The following is a 22,799-nucleotide window of genomic DNA, read 5'->3' as shown; positions in this document are numbered from 1 at the left end:
CACCATGTGTCCTCCACTGTTGCTCTTCGCCTTACCTCATGAGGCAGGCTGGCTAGTAAGTTCTGGGGTCTGCCTGTCTCTGCCCCCCCCCCACTTTACTCTGTCAGGATAACAGAGCTGTGTCATCACACCTTGGGTCCGGTGCTCCAAATCCCCAGGTTCTTATGTTTGCACGATGGGCACTTGACTGATCCATCTCACCAATCCATAGTCTTCACTCTGGTTTTGATCAGAGAAGACTCTCAAATTAAGGCAAAGTCAGCAGTGGTATGTATCGCTTTTGTTCATGTTTTCTGATAACCCTACTAAAGATGATTCTGTTATTTACTAATTCATAAACCACAGCCACTACCTTTAACTGCTGGGGATGTGGGGGATGGCAAAACTGTGACTCCCTAAACTTAGTTTTGCTTGTGTTTCTTCTTTCTTGGGTGCTATTTATTTAGTAGGTAATACCGAGAGATGGAAGCTCCTCCCTCAGTTAATGCTCACGTCATTCTACTGCTCAGCCTCTCCCTTGTTCCTAACCTGTTGCTCTGTTGCTGTGGACACTGCTCCAGAAATGCAGAAAGATGAACCGTCACACCGTTCACACTCTCCTCTCTTCCTCTAGACTCGACAGTCCATGAGTGTGGAAACCATCTTTACTTCTAGATCTCAAGTGCTTAGCAAGGGAATAAGTAAACCTGATCTTTTATTTTGGAATGCATTTTAAATTTAAACCTTTTATTTTTCTCTTTATTAGATATGCAACCATTGTCTCCGATTTCTGTCCATGAGCGCTACAGCTCCCCTGCTGCAGGAAGCGCTAAGAGGAGACTGTTTGGAGATGACCCACCAAAGGACACACTGATGGATAAGATTATGGCCGAAGGAACAAAGCTGAAAATTGCTCCTTCTAGTGTCACTGCTGAAAGCTTATCAATTTCCCCTGGGCAAGCTCTTCTGACAATGGCCACAACCACAGTCACAGGGACGATGGGACGGAAAGTTACAGTTCCTTTGCATGGTAACATCTTCTTCATCTCTACTCTACATTGTTCAGTTACATAAAAATTTAAGAAATGTCCTATGAAATTGGATCACATGATATAACTCAGTATTTTTAAAAAAGACTTTATTTTATGTATATAAGAGTTCTACCTGCAGCCGGGCGGTGGTGGTGCATGCCTTTAATCCCTGCACTTGGGAGGCAGAGGCAGGTGGATTTCTGAGTTCGAGGCCGGCCTGGTCTACAGAGTGAGTTCCAGGACAGCCAGGGCTACACAGAGAAACCCTGTCTCGAAAAACCAAAAAAAAAAAAAAAAAAAAAGAGTTCTGCCTGTGTGCATGTCTATGCACCATGTACATGCCTGATGCCCATATAGGACAGAAGAAGACATCAGTTTCCCTGGAACTGGAGTATAGGTGGTGTGAGCCACTGTGTAAGTGGTGGGAACTGAACCCTGGGTCCCCTGCATTAGCAACAAATGCTGTCAGCCATTGAGCCATCTCTCCAGCCCCAGTATTTCATTTTTAAACCTAAGTTCTTTTCTTTTCCTTTAACTGACCCTGTACTGTAGGGTAGTTTGAAAGTCACAGGAGTTTTAAGGTAGAGGTACTTGTCATACACTTCCTGTCGTCCTCCCTGCTTTCTCTCACAGCCTGTGAAAGCATCGGCATCGTACACACTAGGCCGCATGTTCTTAGATCAGTGAGGCCACACTGACCCATTCGCACGTACAACCCACAGTTTACATTCAGGGTCACTCTTGGTATTGGGCATTCTGTGCACATCACAGAATTGACACTGTATAATGACATCTGTCTTCATAGTAACTACATCATAGTCCCACTGCCCTCAAGTGTTCAGTCCTCCACCTACTGTTTTATTTTGAACATATACTATTTTAAATTTCCACATTTTATAAACTTACAACCCTTTTTGTTAGGATTTACTTTTTTGTTGTTATCTGAACTTTATAAATTGGTATATTAAGGGAGAAATTCTTTTTAATTAAAGACATCTGAAGTGCTCAAAAGAGTAAAATTTGCTTTTTTAAAGTATTAAAGTTGGGCCAGTGAAATGGCTAATCAGCTAAACGATCTTGCCTGCAAACTGGACAGCCCAAGTTCAGTCCCCAGAAGCCACATGGTAGAAGGGGAGAACTGGCCCTGCCCGTTGTCCTCTGACCTCTATACTCACGTCATGGCACACACACACACTCCTCCCCATAAGTGAAATAAATAGATGATGTTTGTAAAAGTTTTAGGTGACATATAAAAACATCACAGGCACATACAAAAAGAGAAGATAACATTTTTTGTTGCTGTTGTCTGTTTTTAAGACAGGGCCTCTATGTCTTGAGGCTTTAACTCACCATACAACCTAAGCTGGCCTCACATTTACAGCAGTCCTCCTGCAGTAGATCCCCAAGCAGGCATGAGACATGAGGCATCACACCCTGCTACTCAAAATTTGTCTTTTTAAGTAAAATTAAACATAAAAATATAAAAAGGAAACATGATCTTGTTTCAGAAAGAAAAAACAAAACTGTTCCAGTTACCATGTGATAGCTGCACCCGTTTCTCTGAGATACCCCTGTGCTTATTCATACATATACATTGACAGCTTTGCTGTGAACATTCGGCTTGCATCTCCAACTGAGCATTCTTGCTTGTGCACGCAGGTATTGCCAATGATGCTGGAGAAATCACACTGGTTCCTATTTCCATGACTAAAACTCAGGAGTCCACAGCCGAGAGCCCTGTATCACTGACTGCCCAGTCATTAATTGGGGCTTCTCCAAAACAGACCCATCTGACTAAAGCCCAAGATGCTCATCTGACTGGAATAAGCAAACCGAAGAGGACTGGGTCCTTAGCCCTGTTTTATAGAAAGGTATGTTTGTCCATAGCATCTGAACAGAGATCATTTAGCAAACACTGCATACTAAGCAGTGCTTGCCTCTCTTTTTATTTCTCTTTTAAAATAAAGTACACATAATTATAAAATGTGCAAGTTTAATTTTTAGGCCCTTTGCCACTGTCCACCTCCAGGACTTTTTCATCTTCCCATTCTGAAACTCTTTACACAGTAAAGTGGAAGCCACCATTGGTCCCTGCTCCTATCGGGCGATCACTACACTCTTTTTTGTCTGTGTGAATTCGACTGCCAGTTTGAAAAGGTGCCATGTTTAAGTGAAATGACACACGTGTGCGTCTCTCTTGGCTAGCTTATTTTCTTGAGGACACCTTCCACATTCATCTGTGTGATGGCATGCATGGAGATTCTTTCCATTTTAAAGCTGAATAATATTCTATGTGTATATACCACACTTTGTTTATCTACTCGTCTGTTGGGAGATGTTTGGGTTGTTACCACTTTTTGGTATTATGAGTGGTGCTGCTGTGAATATTGGCACTCTGTCTCTGCTTTCAGTTTAAGTGTATTCCTAGAAGTTAGATAGGAACTCAGAGTATCTAGTGTGTTGGGGTAGGGCTGGAGGACAGCTATGCCTGTCGTTCTTTTTGTGCCATCCACTTTGTTTTTAAGAGAATTCACCAAGTAAGCTAGGATGGCCTGCAAACAAGTCCCAGGGACGCCTGTCTGTCTCTACCTCCACAGCACAGAACTACAATGCATGCCACCACACCCTGTGTTTGTGAGTGCATTCTGGGCATTGAATCCCAGTGCTCATGCTAGTACAGAAGCACCTAGTGACTGCACTGCTGTGTCTACAACCCTCAGTATTTGTTTAGGCAATTGCTGTTCTGTTCTGTGTGACTGCACCGCTTTACATCCTTACTGCAGTGTCCTCCTTCTCTGTGTCAACAGTGACAGTGTCATTCTCTATCCACAGTGACAGTGTCCACCTGCTTTATCAACAGAGACTTTCCAAGATTTTGGGGGGTAGAGTACAAAAATTTTATTCAAAGTGCAATGAAACAAAGTACAATGAGACATGGTAAAAGCTTAAAAGAAAGAGGAAACTAAGGCACCTTGCCTCAAGCTCAGGATCAGGAACAAAAGGGTTCCTCCTATATATTGTACTGAAAAAGCTGTTTGACTTCCTGCTGTTAGACTTTCTCAGTGGTGTCACTGTGCTCAACCTCCAAGGTGATGCCTGACCAATTATAGTTTTCACAGAGATCTGCATTGTTAGTGGTGGAGACAGCAGGCCTCATGGAATAGCCCTTTCTCTCTCTCTCTCTCTCTCTCTCTCTCTCTCTCTCTCTCTCTCTCTCTCTCTGCCTCTCTCTCTCTTTCTCTCTCTCTTTCTCTCTCTCTCTTTCTCTCTCTCTCTCTCTCCCTCTCTTTCTTTTTTCCTTCTTCCCTTCTTTCTTTCCTTTCTTTTTTTTTTTTCTTGGCCTGGTCTACAGAGGATTGAACCAGGGTAGCGTGTGTGTCTGTCTGTGTGTATCTGTGTGTCTGTGTATATGGGTATTTTGTTTGTGTACAATATTTGTACACTGTCCCCAGAGGCCAGAAAAGGAGTCAGACACTCCTGTTAATGGAGTTGTCGCCCCGGTTGTTACTAGCTTCTATGTGGTGCTAGAATTTGAACTCCTATCCTCTAGAAGAGCATTTAGCGCTCTTACCCACTGAGCCATCACTCCTGCTTAGATTTTAGTTTCTCTATGTTTAGTAAGTGCGGCTTATTGTCAGTCTACATATCTTTGCATAAACGTCCATTCGGGTCCTTTATCTACTCTTAGTTGGATTTTTGTGATCGTCACGGGAGGCCTTTATTTCTTCTGGTTATCCTTATCAGATTCATGATTTTCAGATATTTTCTCCCATTGCGGCAGTTGTCTTTTCACTCTGGTGATTATATTCTTTGATGCATAAAAATTCCTAATTTTGACAAAAGTTTTTTTCTCTCGAGTATGTGCATATGCCTGTGTGGATGTGCATGGAAGCTAGAGCTGACTGTTGGATGCCGTCCTCGAGCACTCCCTACCTTAGTTTAAAATGTCTTGTTTGGGGCATGGAGAAATGGCTCAGTAGTTAAGAGCACTGGCTGCTCCTTCAGAAGATCTTGGTTCAATTCCCAGTACCCAGGTAGTGGCTCACACAGTCTGTAACTCCGTCCCAGGGACCCTGACCCTCTTTTCTAGCCTCCTCAGACACCAGGCATGCTCTAAACCATAGAGCCGCTTCCAGCCTCAGGAGACTTGGTTTTTTGGTTTTGGGTTTTGGGTTTGTTGTTGTTGTTATTTTTAAAATAGTTTTGCTTCCTGAATCATTTTCAGGCTCAGAAATTCAGAACTTTGCTACTTGGCATATTAGACATTCCAGCAATTTTTCTCCAACCCAAAAAGAACACACAGGAACTTCTGAACAATTGAAAATGTTTGAATTCATAATAGTTACTATGCAGGTGAATCCTGTTTTTACTTGTTTTTACTTTTCATAGTGGCATTATAGAGTATTAGGCATGATCACTTTAAAAAACACTGTAGGGGCTGGAGAGACGGCTCAGCAGTTAAGAGCACTGACAGCTCTTTCAGAAGTTCTGAGTCAATTCCCAGCAACCACATGGTGGCTCACAACCATCTGTAATGGGATCTGGTGCCCTCTTCTGGTGTGTCTGAAGACAGCTACAGTGTACTCATGCATAAAGTAAATTAAAAAATCTTAAAACGATAAATAAATAAAAAACACTGTTAGGTAGTTTTTTATCTGTAGCTTTCATCTATACTCTCTAACCACAGCAGTTAAACTAGTGCTATAAAACAGAACATTGAGATGATTTGGTCATTTTGTTTTTAACCTGAGCCTGTAAGCCCATATTCACTGTAAGACGTAGACACTTGAGAAGCGACTTGTTTGATAATGATGTGTTTTCTTCTGTCTTAGGTCTATCATTTGGCAAGTGTGCGCTTACGTGATTTATGTTTAAAACTTGATGTTTCAAATGAGTTACGAAGGAAGATCTGGACATGTTTTGAATTCACTTTAGTTCACTGCCCTGATTTAATGAAAGATAGGCATTTGGATCAGCTCCTTCTGTGTGCCTTTTACATCATGGCAAAAGTATGTATAGGACGGGAGGAGGTTCTGCCCTCATTGCCTTAACTGAAGCATCAGTCAAAACTGTTGGACTTGCTCCTTAGTTTTCCTTCTGTGCTACAGGCGGATACTGCTTACCATTATTGAGTTTCAAGCTACTACAGTGTCTGGGCTCTCCTATGAATTTCACAGTAATCAGCCTTTCACTTGATAAGACTACATGTTGCCATGTAAAATAGGTAAAGGTGCTTGCCACACAAGCCTGGTAACCTGAATTTGATCTGAACCCATAGTGAAAGGGAAAAAGGGAAAACTGAACTGTGAACACTGTCTTCTGTTCTGTTTCAGATGTGCTCCTGAGTTCACACACACATCATTCTCACCATACATGACATTTTTATGTTTTTTAAAAGAAGAATACATTGGTTATAAAGGAATTTAGAAACGGGAATAGCACATTTCCAGCTCTCCCTGTAACATCTCTAGTGTGAGACTTACTAGTAAAGTGAGCATTACATTCAGATGAGTAGGTCCAGAACTGAAGTCACTTGGCCAAAGTTACCCAGTGAGTGGCAACACATGCCCTCTTCATTCATAGTCTGGTGGAGGACGCCTCTGCTTGCTACTGCCTTTCTTTGATTTACCATGATGCTTAGCAAGTGCTATACCATGTTTAGGTCACAAAGTAACCCATCTTGCTTATTTTTTAAAAGTTTGACATATATTAGAAAAATCATTTATAATTTCTATCCTAACAATATATTGGCTAAACTAGCAATCTTAGCTAATGTATATAATTTTAAGACCTGATTTTCAAGCATTCGAGGCAAAAGGTATGTTTCCAAAATTCCTTGTGTCCTTCCTGTTCAGTACCTGTTTAAAATCTCTCTCTCTCTCTCTCTAGGAGCTGGAGAGATGACTCACTGGTTAAAACACTAGCTGCTTGCTCTTCCAGAGGACCTGGGTTCATTTCCCAGCACCCACATTACCACTCACACCCCGCTGTAACTGTAGTAGTAGGGCATCTGATATTCTCTTCTAGCCTCCTTGGCCCCAGACATGCATTTGGTACATTGGCATTCATGCAGACAAAGCACTCATATGTGTAAAATGAGAATAATTTTTAAAAAGCTCTATATAAAGTGTTAATACATGTTTTTAACTAGTCATTTGTGGTTTTCCAGAAATATGTCAGAATTTAGGCTTTTCTACTTCTAAGTCATTATTATAGAAAATGAGTTCCATGCTAATGGACAGTACATCAGGGAAGGATTAATTGAAGCCAGTGTTATGCTAACAGATAACAGCTGAAAGGATTCCTTTTTGAGTCACTAATCTCTCTTCTCTCCTACTGTGACTTCTAAGTATTAGAATCCCTACAAACTGTCTTCAAACACTCAAAACCTAATCCTATAATAACTACTCAGTTCTTTGATGAATCACTGCAAGATATTTTTCTGTCCTTTAGTAGGTGGTTAATTTACTTTTAAATAAGTACTTAAAAGTAATAAACTAGACCCTGCAGGGGCTCAGCATGTCTTCGTTTTCTTCCATCAGTTTGCATAACACTTCTTTTCAGTAGTGCTCTATGCTACCAGGTCTACTGCTTGTTGATTCAAGAACTGGTAACTGTGTCCCCACAGGCCACAAAGCCTGAACTTTAAAGGTAGCAAAAAATCATAACTGTATGTGGTTTTTAGTCATAGGTCGGCCTGGGGTTATTGGCTTTCTGCAAGGCTGCTCTTGATACCAACCTATAATTGAAGTTTTTGCTCAGAGCCATGATTCCTTCAAAAGCAGTTGATAAATGTAATTTTTTTCCCTTAGGTAACAAAAGAAGAAAGAACTTTTCAAGAAATAATGAAAAGTTATAGGAATCAGCCCCAAGCTAATAGTCACGTGAGTTACATTATTTTTCCTGCTGTCCAAAAATAGTTTTTTGTGCCAATTCTTTGCTATCAAGGTATATAAAAAGTAGTTACTTGATAGTTTTACTGTAGTTTCGATTTCCTGGTTTAAAGGATGCCAGTAAACTCAAGAAATAGTTTCTTTAAAGGACAGCATAAGTAGAAGGTAGGAGACTGACTCCTGACTCACCCGTGTTGTGCTTGCTTACACTCCTCACACACTCTGGAGTAACTTCCATTCATTCTTCACTAGAAACCAGCAGGAGATAGGTATTCTAGCATTTCATTGTTTGCTTTGTTTTGTTTGAGACAGGGTCTCATTATGTAACCCTAGCTGGCCAGGAACTAACTATGTAGATCAGGTTGGCTTCAAACTCACAGAGACCTGCCTGTCTCTGCCTCCTGAGTGCTGGGGTTAAAGGTGTGCCACACCACTTGGCTACTTAAAGTATTTCTTCACTGTATGAACTTGCTTGATTCCCTAATGGTTAAAGCCAGTGAAATTTGAGGAATTGTTGACAATAGCTTCTCTTGCTGTTTGCAGAGTTGTTTCAGTTTCAGTTTAGTTTCGTTGTTTTGAGACTGAGTCTCATGTACCAGCCACCTCACGCCCAGCCCAGCCCCAGTTTTACTCAGACTTACTAACAGAGCTGAGGGTGACCCTGACTTCCTGATTCAGATCGCTTTCCCTCCTACTGCTGGGAAGATAGGCATGTATCACCAGGATGACTTTGCCTGAAGTCATAATGTTTGTGTCTTTGATAACTTTTCAGTGATATAGTGGCAATCCTGTTTTGATCATGGAAATAATTGTTGGTAGATGTCTTGGTACAAGGGAAATATATTTAATGAATACTTACTTGCCTTGCCTTTTAATTATCGGAATTAAAGAGCACAGAAAGTTACTTTAAGGCTTTGGCCATTTAGTCTAGTTGCTCTGCCAGGTCCTCTTTTCTGAGCCTGGAGTTCGTAGACAAATAGTGAGAGTTACAGCCAGTAATCAGTAATCGTACCTCTGAAGCCCAAATTACTCTCTCTTTTCTTAAGCCCCAAACACACCAATAGTGAAAAGTAAAGAAACATTTGAAAGTATAGATATTTGTTAAACACTGGCTGATTTTCTGGGCATCTTTAGGAAAGTTCCCTGGAACAAGGTGCCCTACCTTGAGGTTAGCGTGGTTCCAAACTGAGCCAAGCCGCTGCTTGTTGAGTCACCTCGCCGCACCTTAGAAGATAACTTAGAAGATAAGGGGGATGGACTTCTAGCCTTCTTTTAGGAAAGACTTTAGGGACAGGGAAGGACCTTTGTTTTTAAGTGTGGTTTCCTGGAAGGAGGTGGGGAATTGCTAGCTACAGACCAGTGAGATAACTGACTAATGTGATGAGTTATAAGTTGGGGTTTGCTTTTATTTGGTGAAACTTATTTATCATGGGTCTCTGGTTAGGACTTAATTTTTTCTCAGTTTTGTAAACTAAATTATACATTTTATGTAAGAGGCTCTGCCTCAATTTTCCTTCTCTATGATATTTCCCATAATCTGTACTTAGGAGAGTTAATATGATTTTAAGTGGTTTGGTGATACCCCACATGAGAGATATTTCTTTACTGAGTTGGTTTTGTTCTTGTTTTGGTTTTGTTTAATTTGTATCTCTTTATGACTAAGTGATCCCTCCCCTTTGGCTTGTAGGTATACAGGAGTGTTCTCTTGAAAAGCATTCCAGGAGAAGTTGTGGTGTACAGTGGTGATTATGAAATGACCGATGGTGGTAAGTCTATCCGCCTCATAAGCCGTACATAGTGCACCTTTGACTACATTGTACACAGTATAGTAGGCATCAGCCAATATGGACTCATAATGTAGGTGGAATTCGCATACAGTCACTGTTCTTAAAGCCTTACTATTTGTGTGTGAGAGAGTGACTCTGTGTGTGTGTGTGTGTGTGTGTGTGTGTGTGTGTGAGAGAGAGAGAGAGAGAGAGAGAGAGAGAGAGAGAGAGAGAGAGAAAGGGGGAGGAGGGAGGGAGGGAGACAGTCTCTGACTATAGGTCCTATGGAGGCCAGACAAGGATATTGGGATCCTCTGAGCTAGACTTACAAGCATTTGTCATCTGTCTGATGTGAACCAAACTGTGTCCTCGGCAAGGGCAGGACATGCTTTTCTCCAGTTCATTTCTCCAACCCCTCCATTTTTTCCCTTGTAGTGCTAGAGATTCAGCCCAGAGCAGGCTAGGCAAGCACGCTGCCACTGCACTACACTCTCAGACCTAAAGGCAGTTTTTAGATTGCACAGCTCTGTATCACTATAGTGTTGGGTTGGTTAGGATTGATTGTTAACTTGACAAGATCAAGAATCACCTAGTAAGCCCCCAGGCGTGATTACGAGGGATTGTCATAACGAGGTTCATCGAGGTCGGCAGAGAAAAGCAGCACGGTCTCCTGAGGTTGGTCCTAGACTTCTCATAACAGGAGGAATCCATCTGCTTTCTGACTGTGATGCATCGTGGCCAGCTGCGTCAAGCTCCTGCTGCCTTGACTTCCCTGTCCTGATGGACTGTGCCCTCAAACCATGCACCAAACAAACCCCGTCCTCCTTAAGTGCTTTCAGATACTGTATCATAGCAGCAGTAAAAGTAACAAAGACAGGTCTACTGGGGTGTAAATTTAGAAGATCTCAGTCAACAAAATCCCAGTGTGCTCAGTTTGGGGGGGCAGCAACACATACCTGAGACAAGCATTTAAAAGAAGGAACAAAAAAAAGATGAGATTTATTTTATTAAATGGAGTCAGAGTTCTCATTCCACAGTCAACTGACCTCATCAGTTCTGGGCTATCAGGAGGCAGACATCACGGTGGATGACAGGGAAGGAGGTGGGAGAGACTTACCCTGAATATAACTTTTAAGTGCCCACCTCTAGAGACTTTCTTACTTTATCCTAAAATTTCCACTTTCTCCCAAAACAATGCCAGCTGGGAATCAAGGCTTTAGTTGTGAGCCTATAGGGGATGTTTCAAATATAAACTGTAACACCATTTAATAATCTTTCAGAATCTGACTTCAGGATATGTGGACAACATTTACTTATTTTTACTTAAGTATATTATTCCTGAGACAATGGGAAATAACATAAAAGAGTAAACAAGGTGAAATTGCAGCAACTTCTGGTTACTTCACCTATTCTGGTGTTGGTTTGTTTGTGTGTTTGTTTCCTTTTTTGAGACAGGATTTCTAGCCCAGGCTTATCTCATCCTTGTATATCAGACTATGATCTTGCAATTCTGGTTCTTCCACTTCCCGAGCCCTGGGTTGAATGCTTGTGGCACCACATAGTTTATGGATCGTAATCTGAGTCTTCTCAATCTGAATACTAATGACAGTCTGTGCAGAGGAACCAGCTGCAGGCATTGAGTTGTCCCTTAAGAAGCTGGATGTGGACTTCCCACACATGTTCCAGCCAGTCCCCTAAGACATAGAACTGCTTCTGTTATGTTGTTTGCTCAAATGTTCGTATATCTCCTGGGATGTAGAACTCTGGGTCTAACCACAAAATCCAAACCAAAGAGCCAAGCTAAAGTATCTAGTATGTTTTTCTGTAACACTGACATTTATAATCTTAAGAAAATGTTAAATAATTAGAGTCCATTCATTTAATGAGATTGACCTACTTTAGCTATTACTAAATTTCAGAGTTTATTTTCTGTTACTATAACAAGATACCTGAAATTGCATAGTTAAGAAAAAACAAAAATGTATGTCTTACACTTGTAACGGTTGAAAAGCTCAAGATTGAGGGACCATTTCTAGCAAAAGCCTTCTTGTTGATGGGGAGGTTTTGCAAAATTCTGCACTTGTGCAGGGTACCACATACAAAAGCAGCAGCGTCTCCCATAGGCAGGGCCAAATACTCAGCTCGCTTATTTTATTTGTAAGGACTGGAATCTTGGGGTTTTCCGTTTTTTAATTTTGTTATATGTGTAGATGCTGCATGTCTGTGCACCACATGCATACAGTACCCTTGGAGGCCAGAAGAAGGTGTCAGATCCCCTAGACCTATACAGGGTGTGAGACACCTTGTGGATGCTGGGGGCTAAACCGAGGTCCTCCTCTGTAAGAGCAGTGCATGCTTTTAACCACTGGACTATCTCTTCAGGCCATTTGGTTTTAAATATATTTCTTAGAATGTGTGTGTTATCTGTGTGTGTGTACACATGTGTACAGGTGTCCATGGAGGTCAGAAGAGCACTTTCCTAGCATGTGCAGGTCCTAACTTCAATCCCCAGCACTTGGCTATGGGAGATGACATTTTCATGGCCCAGAGCTATTTTAGTTTTCTGGTTTTCCTAAGGAAAAGGGATACTTCAACCTGTTGAAAATAAGAACTCATCTTTGATATGTTGAATTTCTTTTAATTGGCAATAGGTTCTTCACTACTATAAAGATATAGGCTGGGCATGGTGGTACACACCTTTAATGTCAGCATTGAGGAGGTAGAGGCTGGTGGATCACTGTGAGTTCAAAGAAAGCCTGATCCACAGAGCTAGTTCTAGGACAGCCAGAGATGTTATACAGAGAAACCATGTCTCAAAAAATAAAAAAAATTTTTTTAAAAAAAGGAAGAAGCAGGTGACTCTGTACAAGTCAGCGGAAGTTTATAGACTTTCTTTAAACAATGAGTGCTGGGAGCCTGCCCGGCCTAGGGTGGGCTTGAAGTGAGACGCAGCTTCCTTTGAAGACTAGTAGTCTCCGGCCTTCTAGCTCTCTAACTGCACTGAATGCTTGCTGATAACTTCTAAAAGATTCTAGAAACTTTCTTGCTTATTATTTAAAAACACTGGCTTCTGTTTCTCTTTAACTCTGATTTATTAAGCATTATAACTCTCTGTATAACTCTTTATGCTTAAATAACTGCTAGGGAAACAAACTTAACTTTTTCTTGCTCTGTGCAAAGAACTTAACTCTTTCTTACTTGTGCCTTAATAAGCGCTAATATCTGGCAGTAACACATACTGTTTAGCAGCAGGAAATTAGGATTTATTACTGCTGGTGTTCCTTTCTCTAGTGAATCAGCCAGAACCCTCTCTGGCTAAGCTGATTAACTCTTTGTGAACCAGAGAGGAAGAAAAGGAAAAGAATTAAAATGCTGTATACAGGCAAATATGCACAGACACATATGCATTCAAACATTCTGGCCAGGCCCGACTGTCACAACTCCACAAGTATTCATACATGCTTACATACATATACATATACCTACATATGTACATATAGACAAACAGACATATACATTTGGATGGATGGATGGATGGATGGATGGATGGATGGATGGATGGATGGAGCAGAACTCCCTAAGCCAAACCATTCAACCAACAATTTTTTTTCTTTTATCTGGTCTTTTATACCTTCTTAGACAAAAAGTTCTTTACAAAATTACCTCATAGATAAAATGTTACATAGAATGGGAGTTACTGAAGGATGTTGATATTAAGTTTAAAGCAGTGCTTCATTAGAATATACTCATTGAAAGTTCAAAGCAACAGTTTTTACATGGCCTTGCCCTATCATAGTGCACACCTGTGACTTTATCCTTGGACCTAAATGTCTTTTCTTGAACATAAATTTTTCCCAAACCTATTTCTCTTTTTAGTGTAGTTATGAGAGCTCACTGTATTTCTTATTATGCAGCCTTTACTTACTATTATGAGGAGTAGGCACATTCTATTCTTGATTCTAATTTTATTACATTTTTCTAGTACCTAAGACCATCTCTAAAAACTTTCTTCCTAAAATTATTTGAATCAAATCAGGAATTCTATAGAATCATTATCTATTTGTCTATATAGCATGACTACAAGGTAGTAAGTACATCTTTGTAGGTCTGTAGAAATCTGCTCAAAAGGGTGGGTCAGTACCTAGTGATTGTTATATATTTAATAATAACAGGAAGAACATATTAATATCAGGAATTTTCCCTCAGATTTAATGTCCTTGGTCTTGCCTAAAGAAGCAAATCCATCATTGTCTTAGAATTTTACTGCTGTGAACAGACACCATGACCAAGGCAACTCTTATAAAAATATTTAATTGAGGCTGGCTTACAGGTTCAGAGGTTCAGTCTATTATCATCCAGGCAGAAACATGGCAGCATCCAGGCAGGCATGATGGAGGAGGAGCTGAGAGTTCAACATCTTTATCTGAAGGCTGCTAGCAGAACACTGACTTCCAGGCAGCTAGGATGAGGGTCTTAAAGTCCACGCCTATAGTGACACACCTACTCCAACAAGACCACACCTACTCCAACAGGGCCACACCTCCAAAAAGTGCCACTTCTCCGTGGGCCAAGCAGATACAAACCATGACAGTCATACATTGACAGTCTATGGTGGAACATCTCAGGAAGATCACCTTTGAGGTTTTAGCTTCTCCTAGATGGCTCCTGGCAAATGAGCAGACTGCAGCTCTGCTTGAGGTCAAGAGTCTATTGGAGTAGTGCCTGCAGATAAGACAGCACCTTGGAGTGAACTTTGTTCTCTTTTTTTAACAGCTGAAGGGATAACAATTGAAGACTAGCATTCCTGTTATACAGGAGAAACAAGAGTCCTAGAATGTGCTAGCCAGTTCTGGCTCAGGCCTAAATCCCAGCACTCTGGAGGCTGAGGCAGGAAGAGGGCTACAAGTTTGAGGTTATCTTCTACTACAGAATAAAACTTTCCAAAAACAAACAACAAACCCTACAACTTACACTCCTTGCATTTGCAAAAAGATAAACACAAGCAATTTATCTTGTTGTTGTTGTTGTTGTTGTTGCTTGAGCCAGGGTCTTACTGTGTAGCCTCAGCTGGCCTGGAACTCTTATGTGCTACCATCAACCATGTGCATGACCACACCTGGCTCACTTTGTGCCTTTCTTAACCTGTAAATCTGTGCCTCCAGGATGAGTGTCTGTGGGCCTTCTTGGACTCTGAATCAGGGTGTTTCACTGCCGCCCACTTTAAAGTTCCTTAAGACCTAACCAGAGCTCGTTCCCTTTAATAAAGGCCATAGGTGACAGGGAGCTCCAAAACTGCCCTTGTGAAATGTGTTTTGTGAGCTGTCACTAGAGAGAATAGCACCACATTCAGTCCAACATTTCTTTCTTTCTTTTTTTTTTTTTTTTTTTTTTTTGGTTTTTCGAGACAGGGTTTCTCTGTGTAGTCCTGGCTGTCCTGGAACTCACTCTGTAGACCAGGCTGGCCTCGAACTCAAAAATCCACCTGTCTCTGCCTCCCAAGTGCTGGGATTAAAGGCGTGCGCCACCACCATCCGGCTCAGTCCAACATTTCTCTACATTCTGCTTGGATTATTTCTTTAACAGTCTCATGGTATAGCCCAGGCTACCTTGAACTCTTGATTCTTTTTTTACAAGGATTTGTGTTTCTTTTTAATTGTGTTAAAAGGAATGTAATCCAAGTTATTAATTTAATATTACAGAATACCTATCACAATGCTGAATTATTCTTAACAGACATAGAAGATGCCACCAAAACTCCCAACTGTTCCAGTGAACCAGTGAAAGAGGAAAGAGGCGATCTTATCAAATTCTACAATACAATATATGTAGGAAGAGTGAAGTCATTTGCATTGAAGTATGATTTGTCCAATCAGGACCATATAGTAAGTTATAAGTCTTGCTACTTTCTTCAAAATTTTTTAAATTTTAATTAAACTGTATTTATATAATTTCTCCCTTCCACTTTCAGTCCCTCCCATGTCCACCACAACCCCCTCTCAAATTGATGACCTCTTTTTCTTTATTATTATAACATGGGTGCGTGTGTGTGTGTGCGTGCATGTGTGTGTGTGTGTGTGTGTGTATCTATCTATGTGTGTGTATATGTGTACATATATATGTATATACGTATGTATACATACATAAATATAACCCGCTGAGCCCATTGAAGTTTGCATTTATATGTATGGTTTCAGGAATGGCTATTTTTTATTGGACAACCAGTAGACAATAGAAATAGAATTTTGTTTCTTTTTTATTGTACATGTATGCATGTGTGCATAAGTTTGTGTTTGTTTGTGATAGGGTCTCACTATGTAGTTCTGCCGGTTCTGTCCTGGAACTCACTATGTAGACCTTTCTGCCTCCCAAATGCTGGGATTAAGCACATGTGGCATCTCACTCACACCTGACCTGGATTTTGTTTCTTTTTTTTTTTTTTTTTTTTTTTTGGTTTTTCGAGACAGGGTTTCTCTGTGTAGCCCTGGCTGTCCTGGAACTCACTCTGTAGACCAGGCTGGCCTCGAACTCAGAAATCCACCTGCCTCTGCCTCCCAAGTGCTGGGATTAAAGGCGTGCACCACCACCGCCCGGCCTGGATTTTGTTTCTTATGCCATTCAGCTAACCTGTGTTTTTTGATTGAAGAGTTTAGTCCATTAATATCTTTTAAGTTATTGTTGACAGCTCTGTGTTGATTGCAGTTGTTTTGTTGGTTGTTTGGTTTGTTGTTGTTTGTTTTCTGTTTGTATTCTTATTCATGCTTTGCATTTCATTCATGGCAGCTTTGTTTGGTTTTTTTCTAGTGTTTCTTGGCTAGGTTTCTTCCTCTTTTTAGTCCAAAGTATTGCTGAGTATTCTCCTTAGGGTTGCTTTGGTGAGCATATTTTTTGTTGTTGTATTGTGGCAACTCTGGCAGATACCTTTGCTGGAGCAGTAATCTGGGCCATGGTCTTTTAGAATGTTTGAGTGCATTTCTCCAGACTCTTCTGACTTTCAGTTTCCATTGAGAAATCAGCTATTTTTCTGATGGTTTTATATATATATAGCTTTTTATTTTTCCTCTTTCAGTTGTTAATATTTTCATTTTTTGTTCTGTGTATTTAGTGTTTTAACTATGATATGCCTTGGAGAGTTTATTTTCTGGTCTTGTCTAGTTGGGGTTCTGTATACTTCTTATATTTGTATGGGTGTGTCTTTTCTTAGTTTAGGGAAGTGTTCTCTGATCTTTTCGTGCCATTAACCTGACATTCTCTTCTTTTTTCTATTTATCTCTTCAAAGATTTGTTTTCATAGTTTATCATAGTTCCCGTATGTTCCTTTTAAACATACAGAAGACTGCTCAGATGTGAGTAAAAGCCAATAGAAAGTCATTATTAGGCTGGCAACTACACAAGGTCTTTGGGACCCCAGTGTAGCTCTCAGCCTTTCTCAGGGAGAGCTTTTAAGCACAAAAACTATATCCCAAGTTGACATATTTCAGCTAACAAGAACAGTTAGCCAGAAGCAAAACTACAGAAGCCAAAAGGTTAATACATTAGGGACGTTCCAAGAATTTGGACTTTGATAGATTAAGCCTGTTTTAGTCTTGGCAAGCAGTGCTGTCTATGTGTTTTCAGGCTAGATAGACAGCCTGAATGGTGCTTCCCTCATGGAGTCAGTTGGCCATATAGTTTAAGATGTAGGGATCTACCATTAATCCAATCAGAATGAGAACTGAGTAGTAAGCCAGGGAGACCTAGAGAACAGAGACTGGCACCAATTGTCTAATTTTTGAGGTTTTTTTCCCCAACCATGGCAAGATTTTTTTAATTACTCCTGATCAGTTAGCAAAGAAACATGGGGTTTCTCCCAGAGCCACACATAGTTTATCTCTGTGTTGTGAGGAGTAAGTCTAAGCCTCTCTAATTTTGTAGGATCATTTCTGCAAAGAAAGGTAACTTGTTTTAATTCAGAAACAAATGTTTGCTATCTCTATGTCCTGATAAACCTGTCTATTTAGTTTGAAAGCATCAGAAGAGGCCCATTTAATTAAACCATTAGTACGTGTCCACCAAGTCGTCTTAGGGGCTTGATGATATTTCTCGTTTCCAAGTGACTTATCCCACAAGGCAAAATAGCAGAATAAGGGAAATGTCTAGGTTCTTGGTTGGCTATTGGGCAAGTTTCAGCCCCTTCTAAGGCCTCTAATGTTAATTTGGGTTTTCCCCAGTCACATTGAGTGTTGTTAGTGGGAGTGTGCTGACAGTTTAGTTAGTTCCTATCCCTGTGTAGTATGGTGGCTGAATGTCTGATGGCTGGTTTCTGACTATAGATGATTAACTCTGTCCCCAGAGTCCCTTCCTGTGGCAGAGTGTCTGATTTCCCAGGTTTTCTCCAAAGTCCAGAATCTTTTCTAAGTAATTTTTCAGGAAACGTCAGTTTTGCAACCCCAGTTTTTGCAATGGAAACTCCCTTGTTTCTGGCAACTAGGAGGCCCCGCTATACAGTATGCATAGAATTGTAAACTCCATATTCCTATCTCAAAAGTGAACTCTTACATCTTTCCTTTCTCCAGTACAACCAGGCATTTAAGTGGGTATCAGTCAATAAAGTTACAGGTGGAACATGGGCTGCTGGTCAGTAGTCACACTAGCTATTACCTCCTGTCTGTCTTCCTCAGTTCCCAGATCCAGGCCTGAGGGCAGTGGGGGTTAGACCGTAACCCTGTATTTATATCAAACATAAGACTCAGGAGGAGGTAGAGTAGAAGGGCCCCAATGAAATCTTAAGTTTTTAAATTTTTTATTTATTTATTTTTTAATGTTTTTGAGTACACTGTCACTGTCTTCAGATACACCAGAAGAAGGCACTGGATCCCATTACAGATGGTTGTGAGCTACCATGTGGTTGCTGGGAATTGAGCTTTGGACATCTAGAAGGGCAGTCAGTGCTCTTAACCTCTGAGCCAATTCTCCAACCCTAAACCTTAATTTTAATTCGTCAGTAGTGCAGAGACAGTCCATTGGCACTGGTGTCCATGGCTTTCATCTTCTTGACCTAGGTGTGGTGGCTCCCTGGTGTAATGCCAGCTACCTTCACAGCTGTAGGAATAGAGAGAATCACTTTGTAGGATCCTTTCCAAATTGGTTCCAGAATTCTGGTGTTCCTCAATGGAGAGTGTCTCAATGGCGTGAGGCGCTGTGAGTATAAGATCCTGACTCAGAATTCATTTATTTGTTGAGTTTTGTTTTGTTTTGTTTTGTTTTGTTCCTCCATTAGACTAGCAGTAGCCATCACAGCTCTTAGATAGGCTACAGGAGCCAATCATTTGGACAGTTATGTCATAGGACATCTCCAAAGCTCTAAAGTTTGGGTTAAAACCCCTTTTGTAGGGCTGGAGCTAAAATCAGAGTTGTTTTTAAAGCCTCAAATGCCTTTTGTTTAGTCTCAGTTGAGATTCTGGGCTTGGTGCCCACTCTGTGCTGGTGTGTAGAAGCCTTGCTGTTTCCACAAACTAGTATCCAAAGGCACCTGCACCTGAAACGCTTGAGCCTGTCACTTAGCCTTTGAAATTGAGATCTGAAGGATGACACAATCCTACTCTGAGACAGGCTCCTTTTGCCTCCCTCAACTAGTAGCCAAGATGGTAGCCTCTGATGTACAAAGTTGGGCTCTCTGAGCTGATATTCTATGGCCCAAGGTCTGTAACTCTTGCAGCACTCTCTAAGCGGCCCTTTTATAATCTGTTTTCTTTGACAAACTTCTCTGCTAGTGAGAGGCTGAAGAAAGCATCTATCAGGTCACAGTGTACACCTGTTTTTCCGGAAGAATGAGACGAGAGAATCAGAGGTCCCAGGTTTCTTCACAGGCAGAAATATATTACAGAGTGACTGGTAGGGCACCGGAATACCTGTCTCTAACCTAGGTAACATAGACTGCAATTTCCCTTTGTGTTTCCAGGGTCATTGGATATTGTTTAATCTGGACTGGAGTAGCTGAACTGATCAGTTAAACAAGAGTAAAAGCTTGGTGTTGGGCCAGTTCTGGGGGGTTGATTCCTGCCCGTATCCTGGGAGTCTTTGTTGTCAGTCCGAGATAGTCTAACTGTATATTTTGGTTTGAGGCAGTATTCTTCTGACAGAGGGTAAGACACCACAGTTTTGCTGAGTATCCATAAGTCTAACTGCATCTCATCATAGGAGGTGATGGTGGCTTTCAGTTCATGCAAAAGATCTTATCCTAGTCAGCTCTCTAACTGTTAAACATGTTCTGAGTTACCTTCAACAACTGGGATCTATTTGTACCTTCAAATTTTTCTAAGTTTTACAGTTGTTTTTCTGATATCTAAGCTGACTGTGTGACAAAGGAAATCTTTTCAGTGAAAATTGTTTGAAGTCTCTCTCCTTGGTCAGTGTTGAGCAGAAGGGGAAATCCATTTTGTTCAGCAGTGGCTCCCACGCCAGCTGTTGTTACACATGAGTCACGAAGGAGGGAGGACTGGAACTTCTTTCCTCCTTCCCTGAGACTGCTTAGAGCAGGCAGGGGAGCAGAGGGAGAGGACACCTCAGGACCTATTTCTCCCTCCCTGTGTGCTTAGATGTCAGCTCATCCCCTATGAGAGGCCCAGCTCCTCCCTACCTCCCCCTACAGGAACTAACCCTACCCAGACCAGTCAGGGAAGAAACAAGGGAGTGCTCTGGCGTAAGACAGATGAAGGACTTTTTGAGTTTTTGGTTTTTTGTTTTTTGTTTTTAACAGTCTGGCAGAGCCAAAAGGATTCTGGTCCCCAACAAGGAAGCAAATCTTAAGTCGAGGTCAAGGTGGGAGTGGTTCTCACACCAGATATAGCCACTGGTCAATCCAGGGAAACAGAACTGACAAATACATGGAAACACACTGAGGGGGGGGGAGAGAGGGAGAGGGAGAGGGAGAGACAGAGAGAGAGAACAGAGGGAGGGAGAGAAGGAGGGAGGGAGGGAGGGAGAGAGAAGACAGCCAGCAGGTGTGGCCACTACACATTTATACACCTGAACAGAAGGGAGATCCAGTGAGGATCCAGACACTGGATCAGCAGTTCTGACTTCTGATATCCAAACAGAAGGCTTCTTAACCAAACTTCCCTCAAGAGGTGAGAGACCAGGCAGCTTTTTAATTTGTCTCCTTTTGGGGTGGAAGTGTCAGATTCCTCCACAGCTTTAAGCAGTGAATGATCAAAGGGAGTCTTGGGGATGTGGGACTTAGGTTATCCTCGGAGCTCCTTGAACACTGCACGGACTCTTCCACAGTCCAAGGGCCTCAAAAACAGACTCTCTCTGGGGATCTCAGTGGACCCTCCAGAAATGTGGGGCATTCACCAGAGAAAACTGCTTAGACATGGGTTTAAGCCAATAGAAAGCTTTTATTAGCCAGCCAGCAACCTACACTGGGTGTTTGGGATCCCAGTGTAGCACTGAGCCTTTCTCAGGGAACACTTTTAAGCATAACAACCCTGTCCAGGATTGACATACTTCAGTTAATGAGCACATTTAGCCAAAAGCAGAACTATAGAAGCCAAAAAGCCATGTGAATTGCAAAACTATATGGACGTTGGTGGATTAGGTTTCTGTTTTAGTTTTAGCAGGTGGTGCTGTCTGTGTGCTGAGTTTTACAGCCTGAATGGTACTTCCATCATGGAGTCAGCTGTGCTAAGGTCTGAGGCCTGTTGCACCCTCCCTGTGTTTTTGAAAATGGTTTTATACCCTTTCCTTGCATGGTCTAGTTCTTTTCCTTTGTTTTTGAAACCCAAATCTGTCTTCTCCTTGCCAGGCTTTCCCTGAGCTCTCTTGTTGGAACACTGACTTTTTCAGTTTCATCCTCATTTCCGCTTGAGCTTTCTTCAGTGGTCTCTTTATTGAACCCAGGTTCAAGTCCTGGACTGTACATGTCATTTCATTTAGCCTACTTGCGCTTTCTTGGGCATCACTCAAGAGTTTGATTTTGTTCATCTTTATCAGCAGTGAGACTTGGTTGTGGGTGTTTTTTTGTGGTGGTACAGGGTCTGGTATGGCTGTTTTAAGATACCTGGAATTGAGTGAGCCCAACCCCTATTCTCATCTCTATGGTACGAACCCCTGTACCATCCTGTGATTCCTGTGATTTGTGCCTGTGGTTTGTCCCAGTCGCTTATTTTCTGGTCATTGTTTTGGAGAGACAGAGCCCGAGTGTGGGATTACAAACATGCCACTGTGCCCAGCTTGTCCAGGATCTTCAAAACTAGGTACAGGATTTCTCGGGTGATTGAAGAAGATAAGCTTTAGCTTGCTTATCAGTAGTTGATAAAAACAATGAGTAATAATGTTTTTGCGTTTTCAGCCATAAGTAAGCCCTTGAAATATAATATCTTCTAACAAAGAATTGCTACAAAGATAACAATATGTTTTTTTATCCTTTTGTCTTAAAAAATCTGATTTCTGGGTCACTTTAGATGGATGCTCCACCCCTCTCTCCTTTCCCACATATTAAGCAGCAGCCGGGTTCCCCACGCCGCATTTCCCAGCAGCATTCCATTTACGTTTCTCCACACAAGAATGGATCAGGCCTCACCCCCAGGAGCGCACTGCTGTACAAGTTCAATGGCAGCCCTTCTAAGGTACAGTGCATACTCTTGTAAGGTAGCGCACCTCTTGTATACACTTGTTCAGTGCTGGATTGCAGGTTACAATTTTCAAGTAACTATGAAAAATTTGGATTTCAAGTAACTTCACCAGCCAGCAGTCATTCATCTTTTTGTTATAAAATTACCACTAATAAAATATAAACTGCTAACTGTACCATGCTTGTATGACCAGAAACACTGTTATTACTATGTATGGTGGAACATACCTGCAATGCCAGCACGCAACTCTTGAGTTGCTTGAACAGTCTCAGAAGTGAGGCTAATGGAGGATGCTAAGACCTAGTGTTGGGAAAGGAAGTTTTTTAGAAAGGTGGTTAACAACATTCCAACAGTGTGTAGGAGCTCTGCAGAGAGTGCAGGCCCCCAGTGCCAGAGACAGACACCATGGCAGGGCTGTGGAACCTCTGAAATGGAGTCAGGCCCATCAGGCAGGAGTGGGGCTTTGTACAGGATTCTAGAGAGCCAGGCTCTCTGATTCTTTAGCAAGGCAGGGAAGTG

The 22,799-nt window shown here is 41.5% G+C and overlaps 1 protein-coding gene across 1 annotated transcript in view; it reads left to right on the top strand.

Annotated features, from left to right (window-relative positions):
• The window catches only part of Rbl1 (RB transcriptional corepressor like 1), a 66,198-nt gene that overhangs the window by 38,504 nt on the left and 4,895 nt on the right, over window positions 1–22,799 (top strand). The window contains exons 12-18 of the mRNA XM_028782024.1: window positions 746–1,009; window positions 2,670–2,881; window positions 5,843–6,019; window positions 7,823–7,894; window positions 9,591–9,669; window positions 15,403–15,551; window positions 22,110–22,274. Of these exons, the coding sequence (XP_028637857.1) occupies window positions 746–1,009; window positions 2,670–2,881; window positions 5,843–6,019; window positions 7,823–7,894; window positions 9,591–9,669; window positions 15,403–15,551; window positions 22,110–22,274 (1,118 nt within the window). The remainder of the gene's footprint in view (window positions 1–745; window positions 1,010–2,669; window positions 2,882–5,842; window positions 6,020–7,822; window positions 7,895–9,590; window positions 9,670–15,402; window positions 15,552–22,109; window positions 22,275–22,799) is intronic.

Source organism: Grammomys surdaster, unplaced genomic scaffold (genome assembly GCF_004785775.1).
Source record: "Grammomys surdaster isolate TR1022 unplaced genomic scaffold, NIH_TR_1.0 677, whole genome shotgun sequence".
NCBI lineage: Eukaryota > Metazoa > Chordata > Mammalia > Rodentia > Muridae > Grammomys > Grammomys surdaster.
This window is presented reverse-complemented; position numbering and strand designations above follow the sequence as displayed.